This window comes from Branchiostoma belcheri, unplaced genomic scaffold (assembly GCF_001625305.1).
Source record: "Branchiostoma belcheri isolate BF01 breed outbred unplaced genomic scaffold, Haploidv18h27 scaffold73, whole genome shotgun sequence".
Lineage (NCBI taxonomy): Eukaryota > Metazoa > Chordata > Leptocardii > Amphioxiformes > Branchiostomatidae > Branchiostoma > Branchiostoma belcheri.
The window spans coordinates 230,137-244,815 of record NW_017804387.1 but is presented as its reverse complement, the minus strand read 5'-3'; the positions used below and the strand labels follow the sequence as shown (position 1 = coordinate 244,815).

Sequence of the window (14,679 nt, the reverse complement as noted above, 5' to 3'; positions counted from 1 at the left end):
TGGAAGACACTTGTAAAGCACTTCCAAGATGTGTATGCACTAATTTAAAATATGTGTTGCCTTTCAAATCAAATGTTTTTATGTGACTTTGTGAAAGCTTTGCCTTGTTTTTGTTACAATGTCATGTATTTTGTTGCTGTAAGTGTCAGAAATAGCTGAGTTGAAAAGGCAATGTCTTCAAGACATTGTACATGCTACTTAATAATAATATACATTTTGTAATTAATACATCACCAATATTTTGGAGATTTCTAAATTAACATGGACTCATTGACAAGTTACTATAAATTGTGCCATACATACATTTACTCTTCCTTTTAAAAGCAGAATTGTGTATTACTAATCCCTTACCACAACATCCATTATAATAAATAATGAGTACAGTAGTATGACGCATTATTTTCCAATTTTGTGGTGGTTCTGTCACATCATCACCTCTACATTATGTTCCCATTTTAAAAATTGTATGTCAGACATATTTGACGTGTACAGTGTATATTCATGCTCTGTAATGAAAAATGACTTCAAGACAATCTGAAAGGCAAAAGATTTGGTATTACAGTAACTAAGGCCACACCAATTTAATTTCTTGGTTAACGGATTTGCCCGTTTCATTTTTTTCTGATTTGCAAATAAAAATAAAAATTCACAATCAACTGCAAAATGCTCATATTTTGCCCTGAACAGTTAAAAACAGTCCTTTTCATCCTAGTTGTTACAGTTATTTCATCTTTCAATGCAATGGTATCATTAAAAATAAAAGTTCAAACTTCATTGTTTAGATTTTGAACCAGCCTGGTGTGTTGACTTCATGGCTCCTATGGTACCATTTTGGGCCTAGGCCAGTTTTTATTTTTTTATTTTTTCGCCCGCCCGCTCCATTATTTTTCTAGAAAAATCCGTTAACCAAGAAATTAAATTGGAGTGGCCTAAGAACATGTTCAACTTGTAAGACCTGATTCACTTATTGAAATGTACACTCATTGTTTTGATGCAGAAGCTAAGATTATACATAAAAAGTACAGGACAACTTGGACTTTTATGACAAATAACTGACCACAACCTATGTTTAGTTTGTTTTCCATGAACTAGTCACTTGGTTGTGCTAAGGAGAAACATTATTTTCTGGAGTACTTCTTTTGTGCAATATTTACAATCATGTAACTTTGTATTCCAAACTACTGTCTTGTTCACAGCACTTTCATTATGTATGTATCTATGATGACATTTTGTATAAAGTATATATGAACATTATAGTACATGCCTGTTTTAAGTTTGTTTTGTCGTTAATGTGTGTGCTGTGTATAAGCAGGATAAAATTCTTCATGTATTTGACATGATGAATGTCAGATGAATGTATGGGTCATTACAGGTGGTGGAATGGTTGCAATCAGGGCACAATTGTAATCAGAAGGGAACCATCGCTCAGCCCTGTAAGGGTGCCCCTGGGACCATTCAGCAGCCAGAATGGGTCAGGTTTCTTTGTGCAGTCCATCAAAATGACAACACCGGAGTCAAATGCCAGCATGATTTATGTTCTTAAGGCCAAACTGATTTTGTTTCTAGTGAGAGAGAGAGATGACTCATATACGTAATGTAACCGGATAAAAATAGTTTTTTAAACTCGACTTCTTGACTACAGAACTGTTATCCATGTCTAAATTAGTATGCCATGCAACTCAAAGGTACTTTGTAGATATAGCAATTAGCCATTCTATATTAATATTTGTTCAGGAGTTTGACACAATTCGACAAGTAGAGATTTTTACACCACAGCTGTTAAATTTTCAAGTGTTACATGACATTATTTTGTATTATGCTATGGTCCCTAACATTTTGAATACACCATTATAAAAAGTGTACACTGATCTAATGATAAATTCGTCATTACAAAATGTTTCGACAAAGTTTTGGCAAGATTCTTTTGAAAATTATTGCACAACAGTTGAATCATACATTACGTACAACCATATATTTTTGACAACTTTGATCCCCCAAAACATCATCCTATGTCAAGTTTCAATTAACAGATTTTCAGTGTCATATTTTGTATGAAATTCATTTTTTAGAGGAATGGGAATTTCTGACTTGATTGACTATCACTATCAGTCCTTACTGAGAACTGTGGTGAATAGAGCTGTCTCCACCCCGCAACCAGTCGCGATACCTGGAGGAAGGAAGTACATGTAGCATGATGAAAAACAGATCAGTTTAGATTATCTCCAAGCAGATGTCTGGTGGCAAAAGTGTTACGGTTAGAATTGGCCAGCTAGAGAGAGTCCTCAGTCGGCCAGACTCGGGTGGCAAATGGATACTGCCTGGCCAATTTGATACTGTCTTTATTTGCAGCCACCAAAACATCAGTGTGTGTGTGTGTGCTTGGAGATTAGTATAGTTTAGATGCATTACATATTAAGCTCAATGTGAAATCACTTGGAACGATTGAATAGAACCTACAAATCTTTGAGTCCTTTCAAAATAGAATAGCAGGATATAGATCTCATTCAACTTTTGCCCAATCCGTCATCGTTGATGGAGAAAAATGAGCGTGTAAAGATATGTAAATACATGTCATTAAACTTTAGTAAGTTTGGATGCATACATGATACATAGCTCAATACGGAAAATTTTTCCGCCAAATTGGGGTTAGACTTAAAATCATTACTTGATTAGAAACTACAAGTCTTCAAGCCCTCTCAGAATAGCAGGATAGACAAATTTAATTAGATTGGATGATGAGAAAAGACTGGTGTTAAATTCAAAGTCACGCTGATCCTAGGATTGACAATTTCCCTGAGCGATGAATCGTCAAATTGAAGAGATAAAGACTGACTAATTACCTATGGTACTGAAGAGTGCTGTTATGTTGATACACAACTCTCTGTCCTCGTCTGGAAACTGGGAGTCTTTCAGCAGGAGGTAGAATATGTTCACGTAGGAGGCACCTGGAAAAATCCATTGAAATTCCTATAACCTCAGGATGTAACATTACTCACAAGTACTTGCTTTTAAGTACTGCTGAAAATTTTACACACCATCAGAACTGATGACTTTGTGATAAATATAAACTACTAACTAAAGCACACCATATATAACCTGGTTGCCATCCTGTTTGCTATGGGGCTCCCTGTACTTGCTGACCTGAGAAACATCTTCGAGCCCGCAAGTGCAAGGTCAGTAGCAAATGGCACCCAGGCTGTAGCAAATATTCTGTACAAGTGAAAAGAGCCAAAAGCTATTTGCATGACATCCATGTACACTAATGTCAATGACATGATTGTTTGAACTCATATCAACAAGTATATTACAGTATACATGTATTTGATTTTCTTCTGTGTTTTTTTATAGAACTGATACATTAATGTTAGGGTAGAGACTCTGATCAGTAGAAATCCCAATCAGAGTCTCTATCAGGAGAAAGTCCCATCAGGATCTCTGCCCATAGAATCGATGATTCCTGCCTGCAGAATCGCAGATTCTACCAGTCTGAGATTGGAGTCTCTACCCTGACAGATATACATGGTACATGATTGTACATGACATGTATGTTATGTGTAAAGACAGATCTTACCTCCCATAAGTCCCACAAATATCATGTATGCTGGGAGAATCCAGACTGGCAGGAATTTGTACTGAAGAAAAGAAGTCATGGAATGATTGATTTTCAGAAGTAGATTCATAACAAAGAGCTTGAAAGTTATTGTGGTTTCTTTTTACACAACACACGGTATAGACTCTCACGTTTCAATGTCTATCAGACACTTTTCTCAGAGCTTCTGACTGGAGTACTGCTTTTCATTGCTACATGTACAGTCATGTATATGCAGCTGATGTAGGTGGCGCATTTGCAGCAAGAACAAAATCCCAAACGTGGCTAAGTTTGTGTCCCTCTTGTCCCAGTAGCTGTTCTTCACTGCATGGGGTAACCACATTGGCTACATATATTATTAAACTGCGAGAAGCAGTACTCTAGTCAGAAGCTCTGAGGACATATAGACATCAAAATGTACAATGTAAGCATGCATTTGTGTCTATTATACCAGTTGTGTGAAAAGAACCCTAATACACCCTATGCTTTAACAATCAGATGAAACTACTTTCAGGAGGCATATATATTAGAGGTCTGCTGTAGAAGAAATTGAATTTGCTTGGTCATTAGTGATATAAAAGGAAACTGAGAGGATGTGATTATTTCTGATTCACACAGCTCAGGGCCTGTGAACGCCCGCTTGCTGTAAGGCCCCTGGTGCTGATGGGTAAAATTACAGAGATGGGCCTTCAAACCAAATGAGGTTTGTGGCTGGTTAGGGTGTGATAACAGAAAATTGCAGTCTTTTACTGCTGCATTGGCCTGCACACTCCTCATTTAGCTTTTCTGAGTCAATTCCAGCTTTGGACCCATATGTTTTCTATCTGCTTCAAAAATAAGCTCCTTAAAAGCACATTTTATGTTATGTATAATTGATTCATTGGTAGAGCAAAAGTAATTTGTCAGCAAAGATTTGAAAAGCAATTCTTTCTGTAAATGTGGTATGAAAATTGGAGAGTAAGTCCACTATATGTGACCAGAATAAAGATGGAGTAGGCATCTTGATTTTTTAATATAATTTTATGTTGTCGGCCCAAAATTGTCTTGTACATGTCTTTGTCTTTAGGGTTTACTGTAGGTTCTCAACTTGCTGATGCATCTGCTACACTGATGATGTGAAGTGAATCACCAACTCTGGACTGTAGAAGTTTGGACCATTGCACATGGGGGCATGCCTGTATTTTCTTAATTGCGTGGTGGGTTCTTTATCATGCATGGGGCGTGACTCTAGTCAAACCTACATTGGACCTCCATTTAAAGCCAAGGGACGTCCCTAATTATTATTAACCAAACTACGTACTCATATCCACCTGAGTGAAGTGAGGAAAGTCATGTAAAGTGCCTTTTCCAAAGACACAACCTCGGGGTATGTCAGGAGATCGAACCCGGGTTCGATTCCGGGTCCCCGAACAAGTCCGAACATGCGCTCCGTCGTTGTACCCTTGGGAAAGGTACTTTACACGACTTTCCTCACTTCGCTCAGGTGAAAATGAGTACCTAGCTTTGGTTAGGGGTGTCTTATCAGATGGGACGTTAAAATGGAGGTCCCGTGTTTGAGGAGAGACACACCTCAAGCACGTTAAAGAACCCACGTGAGTGGAAGTGGAACAAACCATTATGGTCTAAAATGGGGTAGGGAATTTTCCCGACCAGCCTCGTAACCCCTGCTTCTCCTATTGGGTCAGTTAGTCCTCACTAGTTGTGAGAAATTGGACTAGTCTCAATCTTGATGTTTCTAACCAACCTTGAAGTGGCCTAATGGCCATGGTGACTACTAAGTTAAAAAAAAAACGGAACCACTTCTTGATTCCGAGCCGAACACTTTGACCATTACGTCACGCAATGCCACACATGAAATGAAGACCTACACATGTACTAGTAACTCACATGGACATCCACCACCCACACCACCATGTTGATTCCCTGAAGCAAGGTCAGAATCTCCACTCTTCTGATCTGAACAATCTGTAGAGATGACCGGGAGGCAAACACACCTGCCTGCAAGAAGAAATGAGATCTCAGACCTCCATGAAATATCCTGTGTGATGGTGACTGTGTTCTCTTCTCATTCTCCATGGTGTCTACAAGATCTTTTTATTGTACTACAAGATCTCTTTATCCTGAACTCAGGGAAACAATGCCAGCTGTCAAGAAGGTCATGTATATATGTAGAAAAACACCTGTGAAACAGCAAGTGCTACCAGATGTGATTAATGACTTTCTCCCTTTGGGACTGAACCATATCCACTTCAACCTGACCTACGAGCCATGTGGAAACACAGGTGCGCACACGCACACACACACACTCACTCACTTACTCACACACACACTCACTCACACACACACACACAAATACAGACATACCAAAAGCAATACCTCCCATTTTCATGAAGGGAATAAAAATTCAAAGAATCTATGCCAGGGCTCAAGACAATGAAGACAATCCCCCATCAGTGTTCAAGCCAGCATCAGTCTGTCCGTCACTTGATGGAATCTTGCTGCGCATGAAGGACAAAAATTAATCTTTTGTCATCTTTGACGGACAGAAAGATCCAGCATGTAAAGATACCCAAAGAGATGTCATTAAATTAAGCTTTGTGTACCAGCAGAATACTTTCCCCTAAAAGTGCAGGAAATAGTATTTCAGAGGGTCAAGATTGCAACATTTTGCAACAGTTACATCAAACAAAATTGAGATGACAAAAAGAAATTTCAGGCTGGTTCAAACACTGATCTGATTAATCCATTTTGGGCACAGCTGGGTTATTATGCCATATTGCAGTCATCCATTAACAGCCAATGACATCCTCATGGCTTCACCTTAACCATAGTGAGCTGAGTGAAATTTTAAATCATTAGTAGCGATCGTCTTCATGCTTACTCATCATGAAATGTTAACATTAAATTCATGTTCGGAAGAACCCCCCCCCCCCCACAAGGCTCAAAGGTCCTGACTTTTTGGTCCACTTTTTATCTAAAGGTCCAAGATTTCTCTTTAGATTGACTGATTTGTGTGATCAGCGGGCCTGGACTCGTATAAAAACGGGTAACTGTAAAAACTGCCTACTTTGTGATTGAATAAGTTATCTCTGATCTTTTTCTCTGAAATCCTCTCAAAAACGCAGGAAATGCCATTTCAGAAGGTTCATTTTTCAAAATTTTCCAAGGGAGCATACCCCCGGACCCCTAGGAACCTCGCACCTACAGCGCTCGCTGGCCCCCTCAAGCAGTGGGAAGAACCCCCCCATTCAAAATCCTAACTACAGGCATGAAATCAGAAGGCTGACAGCAAAAAGTGATGATGATAGTACCATACCTGATAGCAGAACTGGAGAGCAGAGTACAGCTCTGGGCAGCCGATGTTGTACTCATTTCTGGGTCGTACTTTGGCAGCACAGGCTCTTGCTACATACTCAAATAGGTACACCAGGCCGAGCTGGAAAGCAGGAAAGTAGAAACATTGAATATGAACTTTACCTTTAGCCTCATACCAGCAAACACATCCAAACTACCTCTGCTTACAATATCATGCAAGTTATAAAAGGCACCCTATCTGGAAGCCTGGATGATAATGACTTCATGACAATGTATGAGATGTATAAGGCCACGGCAAGTAAATCTTATGGATGACATCCTCCACAGACTCCAAATCTAATGCGAGCAGGTGAAAAAAACAAGGCGGGCCGAAAAAAAAAGGTTCCTACATTTTTCAATTTTTGAGTGACTCAATCAATGTGCAAATAGTTTTGTTTCAGTTGGAACATCACGTATGTAGCCACCATCATATATCACAGCATCAAAGTAAAAAAAATAATTTGAAAACATTAAATCAGAGCCTTTTCTTTTCTCCTCTCTTCAAAGTTATGTACCATCCACATTCCGGCATGGCAACATCCATCTTTGCCCATTTTGGGCATGTTGACCACTGTCAGAGGAAAACAATTTTTTTTTCCAAAATCAGGCGAAAATTAATGCGTGCTGATGTCATCCATAAAAATTACTACTTGCTGTGGCCCAATACAAAGCTAGTGCTTGGTATCGTGTGGCGTAATGGTAGGGTATTTCTTCCTGGGTTCAAATCTATGCACATACACAATGTTGTGCCTTACTTCACTCAGGTGAAAATTAGTACTCAGGTGAAAATGAGTACTCAGGTGAAAATTTGGGGTAAGTCCCAATTTACTTTGTGTTGGTCACGTAAAGTTTAACTGTTATGATAATGAAAATGAGTACTATCTAGCTTTGGTTAGGGATGTCCCTTGGATAGGACGTTAAATGGAGGTCCCATATTTGGGGAGAGCCACATCCAGTGCTCCTAAAAGACCCAGCAGACCTTTTGAAAAAGAGTAGAGGCATGCCCTGTTCTGCAATGGTCCAAATTCTAGTATCTGAAGTTGGTGATTCACTACAAATCACGCAGACAGAAGCCCTGCAAACCCTCGTCTTGTATAAGCCAAAAGGTTCACCCTTAATAATAGCCACATGCTAGTTGGGCACCCTTCACTGTACATTCAGCAAAAACAAACAAGAAATGCTAGTGATGGCACGTACATTGACAGCTAACCACAGCACCAGTTTCAGGCAGCGCCATACCCTGCCCATGTAGGTTTCTCCCAGGATTTCTTGTCCTGTGTTTATAGCTGTGGAGTGGAAAACAGTAGATGTCTAGATCTTATGGCCAGGTTTTTCTTACAAATCATGCATTCCTAAGAGCTGAGCTTAATTTAGTCAAATGTACAGCCCAAAGAAATATACCATAAGCCAAGGGTGATAAGTCATTTTCTTGGCAGTTTAAGACTTGACAATGTTGGCTTCCTGACATCAAGAAAATGTAGAGGAACCTGCAGTTTGAGGATTGAAAGATAGATGTCACTCTTGCAAGTCTATGGTGCAATATTCTGGGAGGTACACTTGATGACTTACAGTTGTCCAGAAGGGCTTTCCTCTCCTCTGCATCTTCTGTAGGCTGTGATTCTGCTGGTTCTCTTGCCTGACTTGGTCTCTGGATGATCTTAGCATAGGAGACCCAGTAGATCAAGACAACAGGTGTGGTCAGAAGAAAAGCCATCCTGTGAAGATGGAGTTGGAAGTTTAGAATGTTGAAAAGAATTATGTAAGTAGGCCATATTGACTTTCTACAAGAAGCAAAAGAGGTACTCACTTGTTCAAGTACTTCAAGTGATCTGCTTTGCCACCACCACTGCCAACTGAGCAACCTGTGAACAGTACAATCATTTCAGTACCAGGAACAGACACGATTCTCAAAGCATTTCAGTAACAGGGGAAGGCACGTGTTACGGATAACATTTCAGGGGCAGACCCATATCTTACTGACAATATTTCAGTACCAAGGACAGACACGTCTTACTGACGGCATTTTACTACCAGGGACAAGCAAATGTCTTACTGATGGTATCTCAATACCAGGGACAGTCACATTTTAGTAAAAGTATTTCAGGGACAGTCACATGTGTTACTGATAGCATTTCAGTACCAGGGACAGTCACATTTTAGTAAAGCATTTCAGGGACAGTCACATGTGTTCTGATGGCATTTCAGTACCAGGGATAGTCACATTTTAGAGAAAGCATTTCAGGGACAAGCACATGTCTTACTGATGGCATTTCAGTACCAGGGACAGTCACATTTTAGTAAAAGCATTTCAGGGACAGTCACATGTGTTCTGATGGCATTTCAGAACCAGGGACAGTCACATTTTAGTAAAAACATTTCAGGGACAGTCATGTGTTCTGATGGCATTTCAGAACCAGGGACAGTCACATTTTAGTAAAAACATTTCAGGGACAGTCATGTGTTCTGATGGCATTTCAGTGCCAGGGACAGTCACATTCTAGTGAAAGCATTTCAGGGACAGTCACGTGTGTTCTGATGGCCTTTCAGTACCAGCGACAGTCACATTTCAGTGAAAGCATTTCAGGGACAGTCACATGTCTTACTGATAGCATTTCAGTACCAGGGACAGCCACATTTAAGGTGAAATCATTTCAGGGACAGCTGCATGTGTTATTGATGATATTTCGGCACCAGGGATAGATACGTGTCTTACTGACAGCATTTAAGTACCGGGGACAGATGCATGTCTTACTGATAGCCTTTCACTACCAAGGAAAGGAAAATGTCTTCCTGATAGCTAGTCAGTACTAGAGACAGGTATATGTCTTACTGATAGCCTTTCAGTACCAAGGACAGGCAAGTGTCTCACTTATAGCATTGCAGTACCAAGGACAGGCACGTCTTACTTATAGCATTGCAGTACCAAGGACAGGCACGTCTTACTTATAGCATTGCAGTACCAAGGACAGGCACGTCTTACTTATAGCATTGCAGTACCAAGGACAGGCACGTCTTACTTATAGCATTGCAGTACCAAGGACAGGCATGTCTTACTTATAGCATTGCAGTACCAAGGACAGGCACGTCTCACTTATAGCATTGCAGTACCAAGGACAGGCACGTCTCACTTATAGCATTGCAGTACCAAGGACAGGCACGTCTCACTTATAGTATTGCAGTACCAAAGACAGGCACATGACTTACTGATAGCATTTCAGTACCAGGGACAGGCACACTACACACCCGATCTGCAAAGAAATTAACTCACTAATGTTATATGTAGTTACAAGAAGCACAACTTGTTCAGTGATATCAATACTATAGTATAAAAAGTAGCAGCCATACCAAATATAATGTAGAGTCCAGCACCCAGTAACCCAGCCATGCCTGTTCCACTGGACCAACCATTGACCAGCTTACTGGGAAACAGGGACAGGTAACCGAGGGTCACACTGAAAAACAAAGGCTTGCATTTCATTCTTAGTCACTCTACGTGTAGCTGTTTTTCTTCCTTGGAGAGCTGTATGTGCTGGTGTTAATGATGTACCTTATAGAAACCTGAGATAACCTGTTCCACAACTTAGTTTTTACCTATCTACACTTACAATATCAGTTCTGAAGTATGTAACTGATGACAACCTCAACAACTTACTTTTCTCCAAATGCAGCACTACTCCCAGCAACTACCTGTAGGTATTAAAACAAAAAAAAGGAAGATGTTAAAAGTTCAAACTTTTGGTCCAACACAATAAGTTCTCTCACCTAGAGCTTTCAACCAGTCACTCTGGTCTTCCTCAGTACACTGACCCAGTGAGGCTTGTCACATGGCTTCTTTTAAGTGTGACGTCTACTGAGGAAGACCAGAGTGACTGGTCGAAAGCTCTAGGTGAGAGAACTTTTTGTGTTGGACCAAAAGTTTTAATTTTAAAGATGTAACTACCAACACAGATGAGCTTTCATAATAGAAAATGGAAGAGTCAAGACAAACCAAGAAAGATCATGCTAGAGTGTGGGCCCTACACTAGATTGTTTCTATCCTTGTACATTACTTTAGATGTTCCTTTACTTTAGGAACAAACTTGCAAAATTGTAGCACAACAAATTCATCTGCATTGGATACACCACATGGGACATGGTGTCTCAAAGGTACATGTTGCAATCTACACAAGCCATAATTGATTATCTACACTTGGTAAAACTTACAATGCATGCCAGAGCAAATGGAAAGTTGAAAGCATATGCCACCCCAAACAAACCTAGAAAGTAAGAAGTACATGTGGTATTAGGCATTCTTATTGTCAAAATTTTTTATACTGGTACAGTTATGTAAAAGAAGATAACATTTTTACATACATAGTAAATCTCTCATGTTGTCTGCTTTGGGCTGTTGCATTTTAAAGTATTTTCAAATATTAGTTTTTATGAAAGTTTCTTGGTCTCTGCATTGTTCTTGGTTCCAAAATTGTGAAAAATGTTCCTCCCTGCCACCTTCTTTACTACTGATACAGCTCTAATAGGGATATCCTGATTAACCGTTTTCCTGACAGCTGTTCTCAGCAAACAAACAAACAAACAAACAAACCTTACTTACCCAGTAGCATTAGAACTCCATTAGCAAATATTCTGATCCAATATGGGGTCTTCAGAAGGACAAATGCATTAAGCACTGAAAAATGTAGTAACAAAACAATTATATTGAAAGAAGAGTTGGCCAAAAGATGAGATTCTACCATGGCATAGCATATTTTTTTTTATATTCAAACATTTTTAATGGGTATAGCAGATAGAAGAAAAGGTGGTAAGCTGAACTAAACTATAACGTTAAGTAGGAACAATTAGTAACAATATCTTTACAAAACCAAAATTGTTTAGAAACTAAGAACAAAATGCAACATACTTCTGACAAATGCAGCTAGAGACACGTTTGCCCCAAACACCAGCCCCACAAAATTCTGCACTCCAAAACTGGAATGGTTCACAAAACCTCTTACAATAACGACAAACAAAGCTGTGGAGTAAAGCTTATGGGAATGGAAGCAGAAGAAATCAGATTCTACTTAAAGAAGATATTGACAAATCATTATTTCTTTATGTCATTTGAAATATGACATTGGTCAACATCCCTGGCATTCAAATGTACCGTGGCCGACAAGTACAAAATTTTACACCGCAACTTTTGGTGTTTTACACCGCAACTTTTGGTGTTTTACACTGCAACTTTGGGTGTTTTACACTGCAACTTTTTCTGTGTTTTACACTGCAACTTTTGCTGTGTTTTACACTGCAACTTTTGCTGTGTTTTACACTGCAACTTTTGGTGTTTTACACTGCAACTTTTGGTGTTTTACACTGCAACTTTTGCTGTGTTTTACACTGCAACTTTTGCTGTGTGGAAAACTTACACCCCTCCCCTTTTATAATGGACGGTCCCCCTGTCAGGTCAAAGGTGACAACGATGGCATGCAAACTACGTCGACTGAGTTATCCTTTTCGTGCATAAGTTTTTTAGAGGAAAAGCTTGGCTACGTTGTGACGTTAGTTTTTTTCTAAAGGCCTTTGAGTCACGTGACATTTTCTAGCTAGAGAATTCGGACTCGCAAGGTCGCTAATAATTTGATGAGTAAATATTGGGCCTATGGGAGTCAAATGTGGCACCACTTGGTACTATGAAGCAATAAAGACTTATTTTCAATTATGAAGTGTTGACTCTTGACTCAGGTAAGTTATCGATCATTAGGGAACAATACGAGCGATCGCCATGACGTCACCGTAGGCAAAAAGTGGGTGCCAGTTGGCTGATTTGCCTACCAAGAATTTGCATATGTCTTCAAATAATTTGCATGCGTATAATGTAAACAAAAACAGCGATCGCTCGTATACAAATGTAGAATAATATTGTATACAATATTTATAGTTAATAAGACATCTAATCAATGTTAATTAGTCAATCACTAATTTATAAACTGTCATCATGGAGGCAATACAGTGTTGTGTAAGTATAGTAAAGTTAGAACACAAAGAAGAACAGACAGAATTATAAATCATCAATTTATTCACAGCTTGATCAATTTCTTAAGATCCCATTCTGTTGATGTCTCACACTCAGTCACAGCACGACACTGTGACTCTCAGGCCGCCGCCATCTTTGTCACCTTTGACCTGACAGGGGGACCGTCCATTATAAAAGGGGAGGGGTGTAAGTTTTCCACACAGCAAAAGTTGCAGTGTAAAACACAGCAAAAGTTGCAGTGTAAAACACCAAAAGTTAGCAGTGTAAAACACAGGAAAAGTTGCAGTGTAAAACACAGCAAAAGTTGCAGTGTAAAACACCCAAAGTTGCAGTGTAAAACACCCAAAGTTGCAGTGTAAAACACCAACAGTTGCGGTGTAAAACACCAAAAGTTGCGGTGTAAAATTTTGTTCTTGTCGGCCACGGTACAAATGAGATTACTAAAACCACTCCGGGTCTTTGTCTAAAGCATGTGTTTGCTATACATGACTTACCTCTGAGCTATCGTCTTCGATGCTGAGTTGATGATGACATAGGGTAAGTTGTTGATAGCTCCCAACAGGAAAAACCCGACCTAGTAAACAAATTCTGATGTAGCGTAACGTTTAGTCTTTCCTGGGTGCATAATAATCACCAGCTTTATAATTCGGCGAGTAGTTGAATGGGTACAAGTACCATGTATCGTTATGTGTAGGTTTTACCCTATGAAAAAATAGCAACACATACAAATTATTTATGACAAGTGCTAAGAATCAAATAAATTACGAAGCTACATTGAACACAAGGGTATATCTTACCCAGTTCCTGACGTTCGACATTGTTCTGGTCACACCAGTCTACGTCAGTAGAAACTTGGTAACCTGAAGCGAATTGTAAAAAAAAAGGCGTCTCAAAAAGATGATCTGAGTTGAAGTCACTATTGCATTGATACACAACATGTTTCTGTTCATGTTGTCGGACAGGTCTGCAGTGAAAAGTTAGACTTTGGACCCGTCCGACTTTTCGGCGATACGCCACAGGTTCCGTTTACTAGTACAGCGAATCAGCCTCTACCGATCTTCCACGTTCTCGCCATTGGAACAGACATGTACCTTTACTTTCATGCGCAAACCTTCCCTGGTGATTCAGACCCAAACGTCAAAGGGTCGCCAAAAAATAAATTTGCACTGGAGCAGAATCCCCATGACGGTCTTATGACTGATGTACGAAGGCCCACAACGACACTTCCATACACCTCTTCCACAGCCCTTCCACAGCGCGCTGCCAAGGGGTATACCTGCCATACACCTCTATATCCCTTGGCAGCGCGCTGTGGAAGGGCCGCGGAAGAGCGCTGTTGAAGGGCTGTGGAAGAGCGCTATGGAAGGTATAGCCCTTATATAATTGGCAGCGCGCTGTGGAAGGGCCGCTGAAGAGCGGTATGGAAGGTATATCCCTTGGCAGCGTGCTGTAGAAGCGATGTGGAAGGGCTGTGGAAGAGGTGTATGGAAGTGTCGTTGTGGGCCTTCGTAGTGCTGACTTCCGGGCGCAAGGTGTCTGGTCGGCTGAAAGTATGTAGTACTACTCTCCAAGCAGAGGTTTGGGTTTTTGGGGGTATTTTTAGCGTGTTTTTAGGCTTTTTTATCGGGGTTTCTCTTTTGCACTGAATTTTTTTCCCACCAAACCCAAGTTTTCGACTGCCGTCAGAGGTTGGGTTTGGTGGAAAAAAATTCAGTGCAAAAGAGAA

General features: G+C 40.0%; 1 protein-coding gene across 5 annotated transcripts in view; it reads right to left on the bottom strand.

Moving 5' to 3' along the window:
* Nucleotides 1-930: 930 nt before the first annotated feature.
* The window catches only part of LOC109485167 (battenin-like), a 27,548-nt gene continuing 13,799 nt past the window's right edge, over nt 931-14,679 (bottom strand). For 3 of the 5 annotated variants that reach the window (XM_019788616.1, XM_019788614.1, XM_019788615.1), the window contains exons 2-16: nt 13,751-13,813; nt 13,448-13,527; nt 11,841-11,908; nt 11,535-11,609; nt 11,147-11,199; nt 10,596-10,630; nt 10,289-10,395; nt 8,751-8,805; nt 8,513-8,658; nt 8,141-8,229; nt 6,906-7,025; nt 5,477-5,587; nt 3,572-3,632; nt 2,841-2,945; nt 931-2,167 (exon numbers count right to left, since the gene is read on the bottom strand). In XM_019788616.1, coding sequence (XP_019644175.1) covers nt 2,106-2,167; nt 2,841-2,945; nt 3,572-3,632; nt 5,477-5,587; nt 6,906-7,025; nt 8,141-8,229; nt 8,513-8,658; nt 8,751-8,805; nt 10,289-10,395; nt 10,596-10,630; nt 11,147-11,199; nt 11,535-11,609; nt 11,841-11,908; nt 13,448-13,527; nt 13,751-13,771 — 1,188 coding nt within the window. In that variant the 5' untranslated portion in view covers nt 13,772-13,813 and the 3' untranslated portion in view covers nt 931-2,105. Of the gene's footprint in view, nt 2,168-2,840; nt 2,946-3,571; nt 3,633-5,476; nt 5,588-6,905; nt 7,026-8,140; nt 8,230-8,512; nt 8,659-8,750; nt 8,806-10,288; nt 10,396-10,595; nt 10,631-11,146; nt 11,200-11,534; nt 11,610-11,840; nt 11,909-13,447; nt 13,528-13,750; nt 13,814-14,044; nt 14,160-14,679 lie in introns of those variants that run through there. The other 2 variants (XM_019788613.1, XM_019788617.1) reach the window with 2 other exon arrangements.